The 21686-nt window shown below is 40.2% G+C and overlaps 1 protein-coding gene across 3 annotated transcripts in view; it reads right to left on the bottom strand.

The window, feature by feature from the left end:
• AGBL1 (AGBL carboxypeptidase 1) overlaps nucleotides 1-21686 on the bottom strand; it is a 1135995-nt gene that overhangs the window by 3668 nt on the left and 1110641 nt on the right. For 2 of the 3 annotated variants that reach the window (XM_060401589.1, XM_060401594.1), the window contains one exon: nucleotides 93-2187. The exons of the other annotated variant lie outside the window; for it this stretch is intronic. In XM_060401589.1, the coding sequence (XP_060257572.1) occupies nucleotides 2172-2187 (16 nt within the window). In that variant the 3' untranslated portion in view covers nucleotides 93-2171. Of the gene's footprint in view, nucleotides 1-92; nucleotides 2188-21686 lie in introns of those variants that run through there. 3 annotated transcript variants of the gene reach the window in all.

The raw sequence follows: 21686 nt of genomic DNA, 5'->3' as shown, positions 1-21686 counted from the left end.
ACACCTCAAGCTTGTGTCCACCATCTACTCTGAACCAACACATAATTGAAGACCAGATACATTTCAGGATAAAAGTCCAGAGGAAATGCAAGTCAAATCCACACAAGTTTTATTTATTTTTAGTTGGAGGATAATTGCTTTATAATATTGTGTTGGTTTCTGCCATACATTGACATGAACCAACCATAGGTATATTTATGTCCCCTCCCTTTTGAACCTCCCTCCCACCTCCCACCCCATCCCACCCCCTATCCCATCCCATCCCTCTAGGCTGTCACAGAGCACCAGTTTGAGCTCCCTGCAGATCCTCATAGCTACAGAGGGATTGGGGAAGTGCATTTCTGGCAGGCAAGAGGCTCGATAGAACACTTTTGGAAGCATTTTGACAATATGAATCAAAAGCCTTAAAACTCCTTTGATCCACTAGTTTTTGGAAAGTATTCCTCAAAAATTATCTTATACGCAAACCTCATGTTCATGAATGTAGGTCAAAACTGGTGCATGATAAAAATTAGAAAATAATATAAATATTCTCTAACTTAGGAAGTCTAGAAAATTCATCAGAATAGTATACACCCCTTAAGATTAGTTCTGCACAAAGTTGGGTAGTGTGAAGTGAACCATGCAAAATAGAAAAGTATAAGTGAAAATCAGGATGGGCCAGCCAACTTTGACTTGTTCATTAAATCATAAGGACATGGCACGCTCTGGAATGGAAAATTTGGGGTACCTTAATATGCAGTAGTCATTTGGGTGACTTACCAAACAGTACTTTGTTAATGTTAAAATCAAGGTCATTGCAGTCTTCAGTGACTAGGGAATTGCTTTTTGTCCTAATACAGTGTGGCCAGGAAATGTGCAAGGGAGGAGAGCTTTTAATAGGGGCATCAATAAAGAAGACAAAGATTTTAGGCTAATTCTCACTGTGCTTGTGGGGTGTGTGTGTCTTTCTGTCTGAGTGTTTGTTTCATCTAAATGTGCTAAATCAAAGTAAACAAATTTGGTTAAAAATGTAAAGTCTAGAGAATCCTAAGCAGTGACTGCTTCTTTCTGTTTTATGCTAAGGTTAAATGTGAGCAGCTCAGGTAGGGAAACACTAGTACAAGCTGCCAATCACTAGAGGCCATGATTATTTTACTTTCTGGAAGAGGTTGGGATAAAACATTTACATTTCTTTTATGTCTCAGTTTCCCAATAGAAAAATAATGGCTCATAATACCTGTACTTCATAACTCTTTATGTTGATCATGGGGACCCAAGATATACTATGCAGAAGAAACTCATAAACTTAGGCATCCTGAAGCTCCATTAAAAGGAAAATTATACGGCATTTAAGTGCCAGAAATAAATAAGTTTAGTAACCACAATACAAGTATTAAATCAAAAAATTATTCATGTCAAAACTATAAGCTTGACGTGTTCATCTATCCATTGTCCTACCACTTTCCTTACTTGATTTGTAAATTAGTATCTAAATAATATCGCCAGGCTTCCCTGGTGGCTCAGCAGTAAAGAATCTGCTTGCAATGAAGGAAACACAGGTTCAGTCCCTAGGTGGGGAAGATCCTCTGAGGAAGGAAATGGCAACCCAGTCCAGTATCTTTGATGGGAAGTTAGATGGATAGAGGAGCCTGGCCAGCTACAGTCCATGGGGTTGCAAAAAAGTCAGACATGGCTTAGTGACTAAACAATGTCAACAATAACAAACACTACTCTAACTCTATCCCTACATGAGACACACAGTATCTTGCTGTATTTCTTTGCTGATCTTAGTGTTTCAGTTCAGTCCAGTCCCTCAGCTGTGTGGCATGGACACTGCATGCCAGGCCTCCCTGTCCATCACCAACTCCCAGAGCTTGCTCAAACTCATGTCCATCAAGTCGGTGATGCCATCCAACCATCTCAGCCTCTGTCATCCCCTCCTCCTCCTGCCTTCAATCTTTCCAAAAATCAGGGTCTTTTCTAATGAGTCAGTTCTTCTCATCAGGTGGCCAAAGTATTGGAGTTTCAGCTTCAACATCAATCCTTCCAAAGAATCTTCAGGACTGATTTCCTTTAGGATTGACTGGTTTGATTTCCATGCAGTCCAAGGGACTCTCAAGAGTCTTCTCCAACACCACAGTTCAAATGCATCAATTCTTCAGCACTCAGCTTTCTTTATGGTCCAACTCTCACATCCATAGATGACTACGAGAAAAAAAAAACACACACATAGATTTGACTATATGGACCTTTGTCAGCAAAGTAATGTCTCTGCTTTTGAATATGCTGTCTACGTTGGTCATAGCTTTCCTTCCAAGGAGCAAGCATCTTTGAATTTCATGAATGCAGTAATCATGTGCAGTTATTTTGGAGCCCAAGAAAATAAAGTCTGTCACTGTTTCCATTGTTTCCCCATCTATTTGCCATGAAATGATAGGACTGGGTGCCATGATCTGAGTTTTTGAAATGTTGAATTTTAAGCCAACTTTTTCACTCCGCTCTTTCATCCTCATCAAGAGACTCTTTAGTTCCTCTTCGCTTTCTGTCATTAGAGTGGTATCATCTACATATCAACTTCCCTGGTGGTTCAGACGCTAAAGCATCTACCTACAATGCGGGAGACCTGGGTTCAATTCCTGGGTGGGGAAGATGGAATTCCAGTTGAGCTATTTCAAATCCTGAAAGATGATGCTGTGAAAGTGCTTCACTCAATACGCCAGCAAATTTGGAAAACTCAGCAGTGGCCACAGGACTCGTCTCACATGCTAGTAAAGTAATGCTCAAAATTCTCCAAGCCAGGCTTCGATAAGACGTGAACCATGAATTTCCTGATGTTTGAGCTGGTTTTAGAAAAGGCAGAAGAACCAGAGATCAAATTGCCAACATCTGCTGGATCATGGAAAAATGAAGAGAGTTCCAGAAAAAACATCTATTTCTGCTTTATTGACTATGCCAAAGCCTTTGACTGTGTGGATCACAATAAATTGGAAAATTCTGAAAGAGATGGGAATACCAGACCACCTGACCTGCCTCTTGAGAAACCTATATGCAGGTTAGGAAGCAACAGTTAGAACTGGACATGGAACAACAGACTGGTTCCAAATAGAAAAAGGAGTACGTCAAGGCTGTATATTGTCACCCTGCTTATTCAACTTATATGCAGAGTACATCATGAGAAACGCTGGGCTGGAAGAAGCACAAGCTGGAATCAAGATGGCTGGGAGAAATATCAATAACCTCAGATTTGCAGATGACATCACCCTTATGGCAGAAAGTGAAGAGGAACTAAAAAGCCTCTTGATGAAAGTGAAAGTGAAGAGTGAAAAAGTTGGCTTAAAACTCAGTATTCGGAAAACGAAGATCATGGCATCTGGTCCCATCACTTCATGGGAAATAGATGGGGAAACAGTGGAAACAGTGTCAGACTTCATTTTTTTAGGCTCCAAAATCACTGCAGATGGTGATTGCAGCCATGAAATTAAAAGATGCTTACTCCTTGAAAGGAAAGTTATGGCCAACCTAGATGGCATATTCAAAAGCAGAGACATTACTTTGCCGACTAAGGTCCATCTAGTCAAGGCTATGGTTTTTCCAGTAGTCATGTATGGATATGAGAGTTGGACTGTGAAGAAGGCTGAGCACTGAAGAATTGATGCTTTTGAACTGTGGTGTTGGAGAAGACTCTTGAGATTCCCTTGGACTGCAAGGAGGTCCAATCAGTCCATTCTAAAGGAGATCAATCCTGGGTGTTCTTTGGAAGGAATGATGCTGAAGCTGAAACTCTAGTACTTTGGCCACCTCATGCGAAGAATTGACTGATTGGAAAAGACTCTGATGCTGGGAGGGATTGGGGGCAGGAGGAGAAGGGGACAACAGAGGATGAGATGGCTGGATGGCATCACCAACACGATGGACATGTTTCAGTGAACTCCGGGAGTTGGTGATGGACAGGGAGGCCTGGCGTGCTGCAACTCATGGGGTCGCAAAGAGTCAGACATGACTGAGTGAGTGAACTGAACTGAACTGAACTGATTTACATATCTGAGGTTATTGATATTTCTCTCGGCAATCTTGATTCCAGCTTGTGCTTCATCCAGCCCAGAATTTTGCATGATGTAGTCTTCATATAAATTAAATAAACAGGGTGACAATGTACAGTCTTGAAGTACTCCTTTCCCGTTTTGGAACCAGTTCATTGTTCTATGTCCATTTCTTAGTGTTACTTCTTGACCTGCATACAGATTTCTCAAGAGGCAGCTCAGGTTGTCAGGTTGTCTCTTTTAAGAATTTTCCACAGTTCGTTGTGATCCACACAGTCAAAGGCTTTGGCATAGTCAATGAAGTAGAAGTAGGTATTTTTCTGGAATTTCTTGCTTTTTCTATGATCCAAGTGGATCATAGAATTTGATCTCTGTTTTTTCTGTCTTTTCCAAGTCCAGTTTGTACATCTGGAAGTTCTTGGTTCATGTATCATTGAAGCCTAGCTTGGAGAATTTTGAACATTACTCTGTTAGCATGTAAGATGAGTGAACTGTATGGTAGTTTGAACAGTCTTTGGCATTGCCTTTCTTTGGGATTGGAATGAAAACTGACTTTTTTCAGGCCTGTGGCCACTGTTGAGTTTTCCAGATTTGCTGGCATATTTAGTACAGCATTTTAACAGCATCATCTTTTAGGATTTGAAATAGCTCAGCTCGAATTCCATCAGCTCAACTAGCTTTGTTCACAGTGATGCTTCTTAAGATCCACTTGACTTCTCATTCCAGGATATCTGGCTCTAGGTGAGTAATCACACCATTGTGGTTATCTGTATCATTAAGATGTTTTTTGTATTGCTCTTCTGTGTATTCTTGATACCTCTTCTTAATATCTTCTGCTTCTGTTAGGTCCATACTATTTCTGTCCCTTATTGAGCCCATCTTTGCATGAAATGTTCCCTTGGTATTTTTAATTTTCTTGAAGAGATCTCTAGTCTTTCCCTTTCTACTGTTTTCCTCTACTTCTTTGCACTGATCATAGAGGAAGGCTTTCTTATCTCTCCTTGCTGTTCTTTGGAACTCTGCATTCAGATGGATAGATCTTAAGGTTTATAAGTTATCAATTCATTCACTTTTAAGTTATTCATAAACCTTTCATCCAGTAGTTTTAGCAGCCATGATTGATTGTTGTCTATATTTATTACACTAATGAGTGGCTAAATCTGATACAGCAAATTCCCTATATATGAAGGAGTTCCATTCTGAGAATGTATTTGTAAGTCCAATTTGTTCATAAGTATAACAAAGTTAGCCTAGATACCCAACTAACACAATCGGCTATACAGTACTGTGCTGTAACAGGTTCGTAATGCTTTCTGCACAAATGATGCATGAAAAAACAAACACAAAAAAATAGAGAAAATATTTCTAATCAGACAGTACACTTCCTTGAACAGTACAGTAGTGCTGTTCAACAGCTGACATATAAGGGCTGACATGTACTTTTGCATATTTGAATATTTGCAACTTGAAGGTTCGTATGTATTCTGTCATTACATCTACTCTTAGGAACGTGGAATTCTTCTATAAAGAACTTTCACTCTTCTGCTGTTAAATTATCTTGAGACATAATTGGTATGAGAAAGGCAGGTTAGATGCTTGATTTTACTCCCTTGGGTTTCTCTTGTGGCTCAGCTGGTAAAGACTCTGCCTGTAATGTGGGAGACCTGAGTTTGATCCCTGGCTTGGGAAGATCCCCTGGAGAAGGGAAAGGCTACCCATTCCAGTATTCTGGCCTGGAGAATTCCATGAACTGTATAGTCCATGGGGTTGGAAAGAGTCAGACACGACTGAGTGGCTTTCACTTTACTCTTTTACTTTTTCTTTAAACTGGTTTTGAGAATGAGTTTATGCCTTGACAGTTTCCTAAAGTGATTACTGAGATTTCTTTTTGTGTCACTGTGAACTTAAGGGTGATGAGCTCTTTCAGTGCTCTAAATGTTCATTATTTTTTTTAGTGGGATATTTGTCACAGTGGTGCTTATGACCCTTTTGGGTATAATCCAGGTAGGCATTGATAGCTTTCTTGTTTTCTGGTATATATAGATTACACTATATATAACAATATATTAAAATAATCATATACCATAATGCCAAAGAATGCTCAAAGTACTGCACAATTACACTCATCTCACACACTAGTAAAGTAATGCTCAAATTCTCCAAGCCAGGCTTCAGCAATACGTGAGTCATGAACTTTCAGATGTTCAAGCTGGTGTTAGGAAAGGCAGAGGAACCAGAGATCAAATTGCCAACATCCTCTGGATCATCAAACAAGAAAGAGAGTTCCAGAAAACATCTACTTCTGCTTTATTGACTATGCCAAAGCCTTTGACTGTGTGGATCACAGTAAACTGTGGAAAATTCTGAAAGAGATGGGAATACCAGACCACCTGACCTGCCTCTTGAGAAACCTATATGCAGGTTAGGAAGCAACAGTTAGAACTGGACATGGAACAACAGACTGGTTCCAAATAGGAAAAGGAGTACATCAAGGCTGTATATTGTCACCTGCTTATTTAACTTCTATGCAGAGTACATCATGAGAAACGCTGGGCTGGAAGAAGCACAAGCTGGATTCAAGATGGCTGGGAGAAATATCAATAACCTCAGATTTGCAGATGACATCACCCTTATGGCAGAAAGTGAAGAGGAACTAAAAAGCCTCTTGATGAAAGTGAAAGAGGAGAGTGAAAAAGTTGGCTTAATGCTCAATATTCAGAAAACAAAGATCATGGCATCTGGTCCCATCACTTCATGGGAAATAGATGGGGAAACAGTGGAAACAGTGTCAGACTTCATTTTTTTAGGCTCCAAAATCACTGCAGATGGTGGGTACAGCCATGAAATTAAAAGATGCTTACTTCTTGGAAGGAAAGTTATGACCAACCTAGATGGCATATTCAAAAGCAGAGACATCATTTTGCCCAAAAAGGTCCATCTAGTCAAGGCTATGGTTTTTCCAGTGGTCATGTATGGATGTGAGAGTTGGACTGTGAAGAAGGCTGAGCACCAAAGAATTGATGCTTTTGAACTGTGGTGTTGGAGAAGACTCTTGAGAGTCCCTTGGACTGCAAGGAGGTCCAACCACTCCATTCTAAAGGAGATCAGTCCTGGGTGTTCTTTGGAAGGAATGATGCTGAAACTGAAACTCTAGTACTTTGGCCATCTCATGTGAAGAGTTGACTCATTGGAAAAGACTCTGATGCTGGGAGGGATTGGGGGTAGGAAGAAAAGGGGATGACAGAGGATGAGATGGCTGGATGGCATCACCTACTCGATGGACGTGAGTTTGAGTGAACTTCGGGAGATGGTGATGGACAGAGAGGCTTGGCATGCTGCGATTCATGGGGCTGCAAATAGTTGGACACTACTGAGTGAACTGAACTGAACTGAACTGATAACATAATCAGTGAGAATTATTCCAGGTATGCAAGGATGATTTAAGCATATTTCTATAACATAATAAAACTAGGTACGCTTGTTTAGATAAGGGGATAGATGATAGATATTATAGAAATATAGATACATCATATACATTTATACCAAAATATGATTTGCATCCATATTTATATTAAACTGAGCCCTAATTCAATATTTTTGTATACTTAAGGGCAAATTTTATATATCAACTTGGCAGACCATGGTACACAGTGATTTGTTCAAACCCCGGTTTAGAGGTTTGTTGTGAAGGTATTCACAAAGATGCAATTAACACCTAAATCATTAGACTTTGAATAAAGCAGATTACCCCTCCATCATGCCAATGGATCCCATGCAATGAATTGAAAGCCTTAAGTGAGAAAACTGAGGTTTTTCAAAGAGCAATGGATTCTGCCTGCAACCTGCTTTGAGAATCATGACTGTATCATCAACTCTTCCTTGAGTCTCCAGCCTCTCACTCTTCCCTGCACATTGTGGACCTTCTAGTCTCTGTAACTGTGTGAGTCAGTTCCTTAAAATGAACCAGTCTCTCTGTCTCTGTCCATCTATCTATCTATCTCCTATAAATTATTATTCCTTTTTGTCTAGCTTCTAACGGCTCTGTTCTATGAAGATTTCATGACATATTTTATTTCACCAGTTCCAATAATATCCATTGGAGTATCTAAGTGGTTTTCAGTCATTTGATATATGAAACTGCTGCAATAAATAGTCTTGTGCATACTTTATTTCATATTCTTGTCAGCGTATTTTAGGAGTCAATTTTTAGAAGAGAAATCCTGGTTCATATGATTTTTTCTAGGTATTTCCCAAGAATTTTAAGAATCACTATAAAGAATGGTTTTCAGTCACCTCTATTTGGGTATGCTTTATCCTTTAAGTCATACTTTGAATCTGAAACAAAAGCCATTTTGTGTGTATCAAATGTAGCACTGTATATCTGAAGGGTTCAGATGAAAAAATGAAGAATTCAAAAGGAAAGTTAAGTTGCATCCCAAAGGGTAAGATTTAGTCAGCACAGAAAGGGAAGGAAATGTTTGCAATGAAAGTCATGTGTACAGAGAAGCAATAAGAATGAGGGTTATAATTTAACTGGAGGTAGATCTGTACCTCTGTGAACAGAAAGCCCATTTCTTGGAGAAATGAACTACGAGAAGATAAGCTGAAAGTCTGTTTAAAACAAATGCCCCCAAACCAATAAACAACATTTTTCTTCTGCCTCCAACTAATGTGTTTATTGAGAACAACCAACTGTGTCTGTGGCTAGAGTAACTGACATATAATTGGATTGCAAAATCCTATATTTCATGCTAATTTATTCAAAAAGAAGATGATGAGACAAGGAATTGTAGGAGTTGGTAACATGCCCTAATATGCCTGTATGACTCAGGAGGAAGGGACAGAATATGAAGAACTGGAGTCATTGGAAAGCAGTAGGGTTTAGAGAGCATGAAGGGAAATTGGGAAAAGAATACCTAGTCTTCAAAACACAGCTTGGTGACACTTTAACTCATTTGATTCTGTAAAATATATTTCATATTTCACATGATCCCTGGATCTATTAATAATTCAGTGTTGCAACTTGAAACAATTTTCTGTAGTCTCATTTCATTAACTATCCCAAATCCTGTCCATAAAATGTTCTTGAACATCTATCTAGCCAATAAAAGGGTCCAAGAAAGGCCAGTGTATATGCATTTTCTTTACGAATTTCCAGGTTCCCCTCTCCTCCACTATCTCCCAGAGTTTGTTCAGATTCATTCTTTGAGTCGGTGATGCTATCTAACCATCTCATTCTCTTCTATCCCCTTTTACCTTTTGTAGCCAGTCTTTCCCAGCCATCAGGGTCTTTTCCAATGAGTTGGTTCTTTGCATCAGGTGGCCAAAGTATTGGAACTTCACCTTAAGAATCAGTCCTTCCAGTGAATATTCAAGGTTGACTTTCTTTTGGACTGACTGCTTTGATCTTCTTGCTGTCCAAGGTAATCTCAAGCGTCTTCTCAGCACCACAATTCAAAAGCATGAATCCTTCTGCATACAGCCTTCTTTATGGTCTCTCACATCTGTGTATAACTACTTAAAAAATCATAGTCTGAGATATAGTAGGTAGGTGATCAATAAAAATGGGTCAAATGAATGATTGAATCAATTGATTTAAATAACACATTAACTAGCAGATCTATACGTCCTTGTAAGAGCCCGATCAATTGGTTAACTTTTGCTGAGTGACTCATGGACTTGGCACACATCAGGATCTCCTTAAACATCCCATGAATGAGTATGACCCTCACCTCAATCTTCTTCTTTGGACCTAAGTGTTCCAGGAGGAATCCACTGGGCTTGCTAAACTCAGTCTGGTTGATATTTCTTTTTATGAGGGCCATCACACTGCATCTTTTGGTCTTTTTCATTCCCAAGATTGGAAATATTTTGAGGCACACATTTCATTTCTTCACGTACCACCTTATATCCCAGTTGTTGTCAAAAACAAACAAGCAGAGTCCTTTGGCCTTGGGACTGTATTTGTTCGTCAGTATGGGGAAGTGAAGAAACAACAAACCAGGCTGATGGAAACATTCAGCTTCTTCATGTTCCTACAGCCTTAGTTTCTGCACCCTTTTTATTTCCTTTCTCAGATGATATCTGCTATGGACTAAATGTTTGTGTTCCCCCAAATTTCAAAGGAGATTAAACCAGTCAGTCCTAAAGGAAATCAACCCTGCATATTCATTGGAAGGACTGATGCTGAAGCTGAAGCTCCAATACTTTGGCCACCTGATGTGAAGAGCCAACTCATTGGAAAAGACTCTGATGCTGGGAAAGATTGAAAGCAGCAGGAGAAGGGGACAGAGGCTGAGATGGTTGGATAGCATCACTAACTCAATGGACATGAGTTTGAGTAAACTCTGGGAGATGGTGAGAGATAGAGAAGCCTGGCATTTTACAGTCCATGGGGTTGCAGTCAGACATGATTTAGCAACTGAACAACAAAAATTTCATTTGTTAAGATCTTAAAACCCACTGTGATGGCATTTGGAAGTGATACCTTTGGGAGATAATTAGGTTTAGATTAGGTCATGAGTATGAGATCTTATGGTAGGCTTAAATCTCTGGTAAAATAAGGATTTCTCTCTTAGTCACTGGAGGATATACCAAGGAGGTAACCATCTGTAAAGCAGAAACAAGCTCTTGCCAGAACCCACCCATCCTGCCATCCTGATATTAGAACTCCACAGTGGAAATATAGCTTTGTTCTTTAAGTTTCCAGTCTATAATATTTTGTTATAGCTGCTGAACTGACCAGGACAATACCTTAATATTTCACTGGCTTTCAATGATACTTTAATCTCAGAATGGCTTCACCAAACCTTTCTTCCTGAGACCCTGCTTTGTCCTCTATAATGTGAAGTCCAGCTCATGGAAAATAACTCCCTTTATGAAGTCTCCTCTCTCCAGTAAAGAGGTCCAAAAGTACAATTAGGGTGAAATAGCTGTTAGGTTCCATTGTTCATTTACATTTGAAGCCCGAACCGTGTGTCATACATTTGTGAAGACCTCTGGGCTAAATGACCCCCATCGCCTCAATCCCCACCTACCTTTCCATCTCTGTAGGAGTGAATATTTTATGCCATTTTACAAATGCCTCTGACAAGCTAAAATTAGCAATAAAACTGTCTTCAATTACCTGCTTAAAAATAGTGCCTGAGCTTCCCTCATGCTGTTATAAAGTCACTTTAACATGCTAAGCAGATCTCACAGATTAAAGTCAAAAGATCACACACTAAGAGTCAAATAGAAATAGGGGTTCATTCATGAATTCATCACCTCTGGTTCCCATACCGTTTTACTGTTACTGACAGTTTTTCTGGCTACCCATCCCCTTTCAACTCTGCCTCTTTCCCCCTTCTCCTTATTTGCACTTTAATGCTTATTCTAGGTTCTCTACTGAGAATCTGCCTGCCAATGCAGGTAATGCGAGTTCGATCTCTGGATCAGGAAGATACCTTGGGGAAGGAAATGGCAACCCAGTCCAGTTTTCTTGCCTGGGGAATCCCATGGAGAGAGAAGCCTGGCAGGTGCTAAAGTCCATGGGGTCACAAAAGAGTCAGACACGATTCAGCAACTAAACAACAACCACTGTCTCCTTAGATGTTTTATTCAAGTCCATGCTTTCATGATCTCTTACATGCCAATGAGAGTCAAGTATACTCCCTCAAGCCTGGATGGCTCCTAAGGCTTTTGACCTAAGCACAAGTACTTAGATGTTTCAAGAGTTCCACAACTGAGCACAACGTATCCACCCACCAAACATGTTTCTCCTCCAGTATCCTGCGTCTTGATCTCCTGTGGCTCAGTGGTAAAGAATCCGCCTGCCAACACAAGAGATGCTGGAGGTGCGGGTTCAGTCCTTTGCTTGGGAAGATCCCCTGGAGGAGGCAATGGCAACCCATTCCAGTATTCTGGCCTTGGAAATCCCATGGACAGAGGAGCCTAGACGACTGCAGTCCTTGGGGTTGCAAAGAGTCAGACACGACTGAGCATGCACACATGCATCCCTTGTCTTAGTGAATGGCAGCACCTGTGTTTCATGTCAGAAATCTAGGAGATGTTGTTGTAAATTTATATTTCTTTCTTCCTGCCCATATTCCACCTACCATAAGTCCTATCAGTTTTGCAGCTTTGTCTCCCAAATACCTCTCTCTCTCTCTCTCTTTTTTTTTAACCATCCTATACCAAGCTACAATTATTTCACTTGGACTATGGCAATAGCCTCCAAGTTATTTCATCCATGAGAATTCTACTCACTCCTTCAGCCCATCCTTTGCACTGTAACTTAGAGGGAACTTTTAAAGCACAAATCGCTTATGCCCCACTTCTCAAACTCTATTTTAAAAATAAAATTTCAAAAGCATCTCTTTTTGCTTTTAGGGTAAGATCAGTTCAGCTCAGTCACTCAGTCATGTCCGACTCTTTGCAACCCCATGAACGCAGCATGCCAGGCCTCCCTGTCCATCACCAACTGCCGGAGTCTACCCAAACCCATGTCCATGTCGGTGATGCCATACAACCATCTCATCCTCTGTCATCCCCTTCTCCTCCTGCCCTCAGCCTTTCCCAGCATCAGGGTCTTTTCAAATGAGTCAGCTTTTCGTATCAGGTGGCCAAAGTATTGGAGTTTCAGCTTTAACATCAGTCCTTTCAATGACCACCTAGGACTGATCTCCTTTAGGATGGACTAGCTGGATCTCCTTGCAGTCCAAGGGACTCTCTAGAGTCTTCTCCAACATCACAGTTCAAAAGCATCACTTCTTCAGCACTCAGCTTTCTTTATAGTCCAACTCTCACATCCATACATGACCACTGGGAAAACCATAGCCTTGATTAGATGGACACTTGTGGACAAAGTAATAAAGACCAAGGCATATTCTGGACCATGCCTCTTTTTCCATTTCCCTTTATTATCCTTTCTCCTCTTATCTGTACTCTTGCTATAGTGTGTTTTGGTTTGTTTTTAGAATTTGTTGCCTTTTTTTTTGCCATCCTGCTTCCTACCACAGGACGCTTGCACATGCTATTCTCTTTTATATGTAAATTCCTTCTGCGTCCTCTTGACCTATTAAATCAAGGCCTTGCTTCTTATAGACGGAAAAATGATTTAATGTACATCACAATCATATGTGTAAATAGACAAAAATTACCATTACAGTGCTTTTTAGAAAGTGAAAAATGAAAAATATAAATGTGCACTAATATTGGCAAGTTACAATGCAACCTATGTTAGAATAGTATACAGTCGTAAACTTAGAATATGCTTATTAACAAGTTGAATAATAAGAATTCACACTTATACAAAAACAAAATTCTAATTCTCTTAAACTCAAACAAATATGTGTTTTTGTATGTTTCAGTACATTTACACAGAGAGAAAAGTTGTGGATATATATCCACATATATGTAAATATATGTAAATAACATTATTGAATTGAAATCATAGTTGACTTTTATTTTCACACTTTTGCTTTCTATAATTTGCATATCAACTATGCATTGCTATAGTCTTTATAAACATCAGCCTTTGAAGTTGTTTTATAAAATGTAGATTTTTAAGTAAGTTTTAAGAGATTAGTGGCAGAGGTGTTGGACAGGGAAAGAATGATGAGTCAATGTCCCACTTCTTTACACAGCTGCAAAAATGATTTGGGACTCTACATGGCAGGTTGGACAAGTATGGCAGTTTTATCATGGATATGATTATCATTTTAATCCACATCCCTACCCTTTCTGAAATAAACATCAGGGAGCCTACTTATGGATCATCCTGACTATAAAAAAAAGTGATGGACTTTTAAAATAGGACAAATAAAAGGAAAACTACAAGCTGACTCTTTTCTACTTTGGGCTAAATTCTCCTCTTAGCTGTATGATAACCAATAAACTTTGACCCTATAGGAGACAAAGTCTATCTTTTGAGACTAGATTTTAAAAAGCAAGGTATGTGTTATGTGTGCCAAGATGTGGACAGGATTTGTAATATTAGAAGAAGAGAAAGAGATAGCTAGATGGAGAATATTAACATCCTAATTTTAAATCTTTAACTTATGACCAAAATTAATCATAGAGCCTTTGGCCTTTGTAAAACCATACAAATATTTGAATGAACAATAGAAGTTAAAAATAGAAAGTAAAAAAAAAAAAGTTCAGAGATGTAATAAACTTTTGTCAGGAAATTAGCCATGGTGAATTTTTAGCAGGGACCACTGAGCAACCCAGCTGGTGCTAGTGGTACAGAACCTTCCTGCCAAAGCAAGAGACAAAAGAGGTGTGGGCTTGATCCCTGGGTTGGGAAGATCCCCTGGAGCAGGCCATGGCAATCTACTCCAGTATTCTTGCCTGGAGAATCCCATGGACAGAGGAGCCTGCCAGGCTACAGTCCTTAGGTTCACAAAGAGTAGGACAGGACTGAAGCAACTTAGCACCCACTTACTGAGCAACCAGTCTTCACAATCAGAGAGACTCAGGTTTGAAATATGGCCCTTATATTTCTTGTGAAAATTTGGACCAGTTACTTAACGTATTTCTCTATGCCTCCATTCTATGTAACACTTATCATGAGGAGTTTTTTTAAACATGAGAAATACTGTCTGCAACACAGATGAGTATTTAATCACAATAATTTTTAACATAGGGCTTTTACCTTAATCCAAACTTGATTGTTTAATGTTTAGGACTGAATTTTGCTGGACACAGGAAATAATGATATGCCCTCCTCATCAGATTTTACAACTTGAAACCCATGAACATCAACAATAACCTAGAGCTCTATAACGCCAATGAGAAAGTTTGAGTTTATATTAAAGTTGTCTGGAGGGTAGGCAGGTGGCTTAGTCCTCTAGTTATTGAAAATCCATCCTTAGTTTAAGCTGGGCAACCAAAGAAACATGGCTCTCTCTCTTCCCCACTCCTTTTCTCACCATCCATTCCATCCATTCTTACAATGAGGCCTTTAAATGAAGGGCTATTTAGCATTACAGCCAATGTTTCCTTTGAGAAATAATAAAGAAGCATTCTAACAAAATTCACTTGCTGTAATTTTTGTAAATAACATGTTGAGAACCAAGTCTGAATCAATCCAAATTTTATCTATTCCTCTCTGATCTCAGCACCAGGATTATTCATACTTCTGATTAATGAGTTTGCTTTCATCTTGTAGACAAATATGTAGTTGCTCGTTTCCCCCACTTTCCTTGCTATTGCAAAAAACAGTGAAACATGCTAGAAAGAATGCTGGACATTTGGAACACATTTTCTGAATTTATCTTTCTCCTGGGCTCACTGAATTTGCTCTTTCATTGGAAGGACCAATGCTAAAGCTGAAGCTCCAACACTTTGGCCACCTGATGCGAAGAGCTGACTCATTGGAAAAGATCCTGAGGCTGGGAAAGATGGAGGGCAGGAGGAGAAGGGGACGACAGAGGATGAGATGGTTGGGTGGCATCACTGACTCAATGGAGGTGAGTTTGAGCAAGCTCCAGGAGATGGTGAAGGACAGGGAAGACTGGCATGCTATAGTCCATGGAGTCACAAACAGTCAGACACGACTGAGTGACTGAACAACAACATTCTTTTTGTAAATTTCACATTTCCTCTGCACTTCCTTGTAAGCCATCTTAAGGCAGTTTTTGAGGAAACAGTGGAGAAAGAGAACAGAAAGAGAGGGAGGGAAGAAATAAGAATGGAAGCAAGCAAAGAAGGAAAGCATAACTAAATGGTCAGTGGCTATTTCACTCATGTTTGTGGCAGAGCTGCAATGAGAAATTTTGATCATAATAAATGGAGAATTGGAAAATCGATATTCAAGAAAAGTGTAAAGTTATATGACATAAAGTCACCACTTCGGAAATGGGTTCCCAACAAGGTTATTAGTCTTTCTTAAGTGAATGAATAGCAGCCCTAAAGCCAGAGCTTGGACCTTTCCATAGGTAACTGCTAACACAGTTCAGAAGTAGCAAAAGCAAATCTTTGTTTCACAGTCCGTTGTAGTCTCATTGCTTATGACTATCTCATTATTTTCTGCAACCTAAAGTAGGTATGGATGGCAAAGATTTAGGCTTGCCAGTCTTAAAGTCTGCAGCGCCTTTTGCCAGTCTAAAAGTCTGCACAGGTTCTGATGCTCCAACAGAGGGGAAAGAGCCAGCACACAAGCAAGCAAATAAAAGATACTAGATCAAAAAGATATGTTTAAAGACAGTACATACACCAGCCCCAGGGTACTTCAAATATTTATAATTCTCTACATATTTAATCTTTAAGAGTTCTTGAGATGCTATGTTCAGAATGTGATAGTAACATACTCAGCTTAGTGCTGATCCTATCAAAGTCGCTGAAGAAACAAGAGACAGTGAGAGATGAAGGAAATACATGAAAAAGACAAAATAATCAGAACTCCTAAGGCAGTCCACATGAGTCGATTCACAGAATGACAGAATTAAAGGGACCTTGGAAACCCCCTCCCTGTGTTTCACAAAGAGAACAGCAGGACATAGGGAGACTACCCAGCATGGCCATATTATTCAGAACTAGATATCTCTGGAGTAAAAGCACAGTGTTTTCCAATGAGATGAACACATATAATGGTTTGCCAAAAATCAGAGAATATTAACTCAAATGACACAGGTCAGCCACAGTATGCACCAGAGTAGCACATAACATTATATACTTCAAGGGGTGATACTAGTTACATTATTATTAGTAAAAATGTCAGCTATCAATCAGTATATAATTATTATGGGTTCATCTTTGTGCCACGCTAGAAGGAATAAGGGGCTTCCTTGGTGACTCTGCAGTAAAGAATCCACCTGCAGTGCAGGAGACCTGGGTTTGATCCCTGGGTTGGGAAGATCCCCTGGAGGAGGGCATGGCAACCCACTCCAGTATTCTTGCCTGGAGAATCCCATAGACAGAGGAGCCTGGTGGGCTATGGTCCATAGGGTCGCAAAGAGTTGGACACGACTGAAGCAGCTGAGCACAGCACACAAAAAAGAAGGAATGAAGAAAGTGTAGAAGAAGCATTTCATAAGGACGCCATCACTGGCTTCAGTGAACTTCCATTTTAATTGGGAAGAGAGAAAAGTCCCTCAAAAAATACAACGAATGATTCATGGTTGTCCAACAATGTGCAGGTTTTCTGGACTAAGATGCTGTAACACTCATGGTATTGCTACAGTACCTCTTGTCTCAGCTCAGTTCAGTCTCTCAGCTGTGTCTGACTCTTTGTGCCCCCATGGTTTGCAGCACTCCAGGCTTCCCTCTCATTCACTATCTCCCAGCGTTTGCTCAGACTCATGTCCATAGAGTTGGTGATGCCATCCAACCATCTCATCCTCTGCCATCCCCTTCTCCTCCTGCCTTCTATCTTTCCCAGCATCAGGGTCTTTTCTAATGAGTCAGTTCTTCACATCAGGTGGCCAAATATTGGTGTTTCAGCTTTAGCATCAGTCCTTCCAATGAATCTTCAGGACTGATTTCTTTTAAGATGGACTGGTTGGATCTCCTTGCAGTCCAAGGGACTTTCAAGAGTCTTCTCCAACACCACAGTTCAAAAGCATCAATTTTCTTCAGCACTCAGCTTTCTTTATGGTCCAACTCTCACATCCATACATGACTACTGGAAAAACCATAGCCTTGACTAGGTGGACCTTTGTTGGTAAAGTAATGTCTCTGCTTTTCAACATGCTGTCTAGGTTGGTCGTAGCTTTTCTTCCAAGGAGCAAGCATCTTGTAATTTCATGGCTGCAGTCACCATGTGCAGTGATTTTGGAGCCCAAGAGAATAAATTATCACTGTTTCCATTGTTTCCCCATCTATTTGTCATGAAGTGATGCCAGGACAGGCCTCTTGTCTAGCCCTGACTTATTAAAGGCATCAGTCTTCTCTAAAAAGCCCAATAGGTGATTGTCCAGAATCTGCTTAATTTTCTGATTGACAAATCATTTTCCCTAATGCATCCCATTCTATTTAAGAACATTCTAAATTATAAAAATATCCCCTTTATATTGATCTCAGATTCTCCTCCATTTCCGCATGTATATAATCCTGTATATAAACTTAATTTCTCCTTCTGTGTGACAAAACTTTGGATATTTTAAGATACTAATTTTGGCTTTCTTCCATCCTGACTATGAATTCCTTTAATCATTCCCCATATAGTATGGTTCCAGGTTCCTCCCCTACCTGAAAACTCCCCAGAATCTAATCCAACACTCCAGGGGTGGTCTCAGAATGGAGTGGGAAGATTGCTTCTTGTTCTGAAAAGTGGATTCTATTTCTGTTCTTGTTGCCCAAAGTTGCATTAGCATTTTGGCAACTACGTCACGCAGTCGACTCATACTGAGCTTAGAGTCAATTAAAACCTCTGTCTTTTTCACATGTGTTATTGATAAACCCCCCTCCCAATTACTCATGTGTGGATGGTTTTTATTTTTAAGCTTACATTTGTGCCTGATAAATTTCATGATGCTCTGTTCAGTCTGTTGCTGAAGCTTTTGAAACCTTTTTTGGATGCCTTTTTAGCTCTCCTTCCTGGCCCTGTGCTCACATATGGGTTGATTTAGCCACAGGCATTCTCATTTCTAAGTTAAGGCCAATTAGACGTAGGTCAAAGCCATGACTTGGGATTCCCAGGTAGCTCCAAAGGAAAGAACCGCCTGCAATGCAGGAGACGCCAGAGACGTGGGTTCGGTCCTTTGGTCAGGAAGATCCCCTGAAGGAAGAAATTGCAACCCAGTCTAGTTTTCCTGCCTGGAGAATCCCATGGACAGAGGAACCTGGTGGGCTACAGTCCATGGGGTCGCAGAGACAGACACAACTGAAACACATTCACGCAAAGCCACAATTGAAGAGTGACGTTCTTTTAAGGTAAAACCTGTTCATTTGTTATCTGTCTTTGGGTCTTGTCATAGTAAAGGTAGACTTGAACGTGAAGCATTCCATGATTGGAGAGTAGTGTGAACACATTCATTTAGGAGGGACACAAACATTTGGTCCATACTAATAAATACTTGCCTGCCATTGCAGGCACGGGTTTGATCCCTGGGTCTAGAAAATCCCGGAGAAGGAAATGGCAACCCACTGCAGTATTCTTTCCTGGAGAATCCTATGGAGAGAGGAGCCTGGTGGGCTGCAGTCCATAGGGTCACAAGAGTCGGACACCACTTAGTGACTAAACAACAGAAAACCCATATGTATTCTACTTAAACCAGCATAGCCCTGATCTACAAACTTAACAGTTCTATTAAGGAGGGAAAACAGTGTGGCATCAAGTTGGATTTACCTTACATTTTTTTTTTTAATTGAAGTAAATTGAATTTTTTAAAAATTAAAAAAAATTTTTTTTTACTTTATTTTACTTTACAATACTGTATTGGTTTTGCCATACTTGACATGAATCCACCACAGGTGTATACAAGCTCCCAATTCTGAATCCCCCTCCCACCTCCCACCCCATACCATCTCTCTGGATCATCCCTATGTACCAGCCCCAAGCATCCTGTTTCCTGTATTGAACATAGACTGGCACTTCGTTTCTTACTTGATAGTATACATGTTTCAATGCCATTCTCCCAAATCAAATTTACTTCAATTAAAGTTGATTTATAATATTGTACTTGTTTCAGGTATACAACAAACTGATTCAGGTATATATAATTTTTCAGATTATCTTTCCATTATACATTATTTCAAGTTATTTTATATAGTTCCTTGTGCTATACAGTAAATCCTTGTTTCTTATCTATTTTATGTTTAGGAATTTATATATGATAATCCCATACTCCTCATTTATCCCTCTCCAACCCCCTTGGTAACCATGTTTGTTTCTTATGTCTGTGAGTCTGCTTCTGTTTTGCATGTAGATTCATTTGTATTATTTTTTAGCCTACATATAAGTGATAGCATATGATATTTGTCTTTTTCTGACTTACTTTCATGCTGATGCTACCTTACTTATTTTTAATGAACTTTGTGACCTCAAACAAATGATCTAATCTCTCTGCACTGTAATTTTTCTATCTGCTAAATGGCCTTTGCCAAGTTGCTTCAGTTGTTTCCCTTTGTGACCCCATGGACTGTAGTCCACCAGGCTCCTTTATCTGTGGGATTCTCCAGGCAAGAATACTGGAGTGGGTTGCAATTTCTTCCTCCAAAGGATCTTCCTGACCAGGGATGGAAATCATGGCTCTTACATCTCTTGCATTGCAGGTTCTTTATGACTAGCACCCCCTTGGAAGGTTCTACATGGGTCTACTATTATCTAATTTGCAAAATTTAGTAGAGATGAAAATGACCAATAATACTCTCTTGGCACATCACAGCCATTAAACTAAGATTAGTCCTTACACACACCCATACAAACAAATGGCAAAAAAATAAATTAAAAAAAAATGAAATCAAAGATCACCGTAATGCCAAACCAGATTGACTAGAATAACAGATAAAAATTATATAAAGAAGTATTTTCAAAAGCCATTCTTTAGCCAAGTTTTCACCAGTCATCAATATGTAAACAGTAAGCTTCTAAAAAATAACATTCACTGGTTCTTTCACAGGCCTCCTTTCTGGCAACACTTCATTTGTTGAAAGTGTATGTTAAAAGAGGTATAGATAGATTTCTTTAAAAATGTTCTGAGCCTGGATTTTCCCTCATCCACACTCACTATCACCGCTTGATTCCAAGTCAGTGAGGCTTGAGTTTCCCCACATCGCATGTTCCCTTTCTTCATTTTGCACCAGAGGCAGGGAGAGTGCCGCAGTCCCTGTGGGTCCCAGGGGAAAAGGAGCCAGTGGCAAGGCGAAGAGATCTTGGGTGGTGCCCCAATCATTTTTTATCTACTCTTTTAGCATTGAGAGATGCGTGGTAAAAGATGAAGTCTTGTGGCCCGTGCCCGAGGCTGCCTTCCTGATGATTAATAACCTGGTGTAGATTAATATTTAAAAGGGCACCGGCAGTGGGTGGCAGGGGGCGGGGGGAGTAATTCATGAGATGAGATGGAGATCGCCTCTTCCCCGTCACGAGCCTCTCAAAACGTTATTCAGAGCTAAGTTGTGTAAATGACGAAAAATACAAAAGAGAGAGAAAAGGAAGAAAGCATACTCTGGAGTATTAAAATTGAGCTTGTGCGCAAGGGCAAGTCCTGGATACTTTCCCACCAGGATGATTTTATCTGGCATCTTTCTCTATCAGGCGGGAATAAGACCATGCTCCCCACTCTTGCCCCAACCCTTCCTCCCCACCCCGCCAAGCTCTACAGATTTTAAAATTAAATTAAGAAACTCTACACCAATAGGACTGCATGATAAGTACTCGGCACTGCTTGTGCTGTTGCTGAATGCTCACAGTAATGTGTTATAAGATTGCAAAAATTAGTGAAGATGTCCTGTTTCTTGTGATCCTGTGGTCCATGCCAGTTGCCCAGATGCCTGGCTTCCCAGCCTCGGGGAGGAAGCGGTCCTAAGTATCTGGCTGCTTTCCGGCCCCAGCATCTTTCATCCAGCCTGGAATTAAGACATGTCAGGCAGGCACTGCATGAGTCCTCAGCTGCTTTAGCCGTGTCTGCCTCTTTGCAACCCCATGGACTGTATAGCCCGCCAGGCTCCTCCGTCCGTGGGATTCTCCAGGCAAGAATGCTGGAGTGGGTTGCCACTCCCTTCTCCAGGGGTCTTCCCGAC

Source organism: Ovis aries, chromosome 18, assembly GCF_016772045.2.
Source record: "Ovis aries strain OAR_USU_Benz2616 breed Rambouillet chromosome 18, ARS-UI_Ramb_v3.0, whole genome shotgun sequence".
Taxonomy (NCBI): Eukaryota; Metazoa; Chordata; class Mammalia; order Artiodactyla; family Bovidae; genus Ovis; species Ovis aries.
The sequence above is the reverse complement of the archived record's forward strand: the minus strand, read 5'-3'. Positions and strand labels throughout refer to the sequence as shown.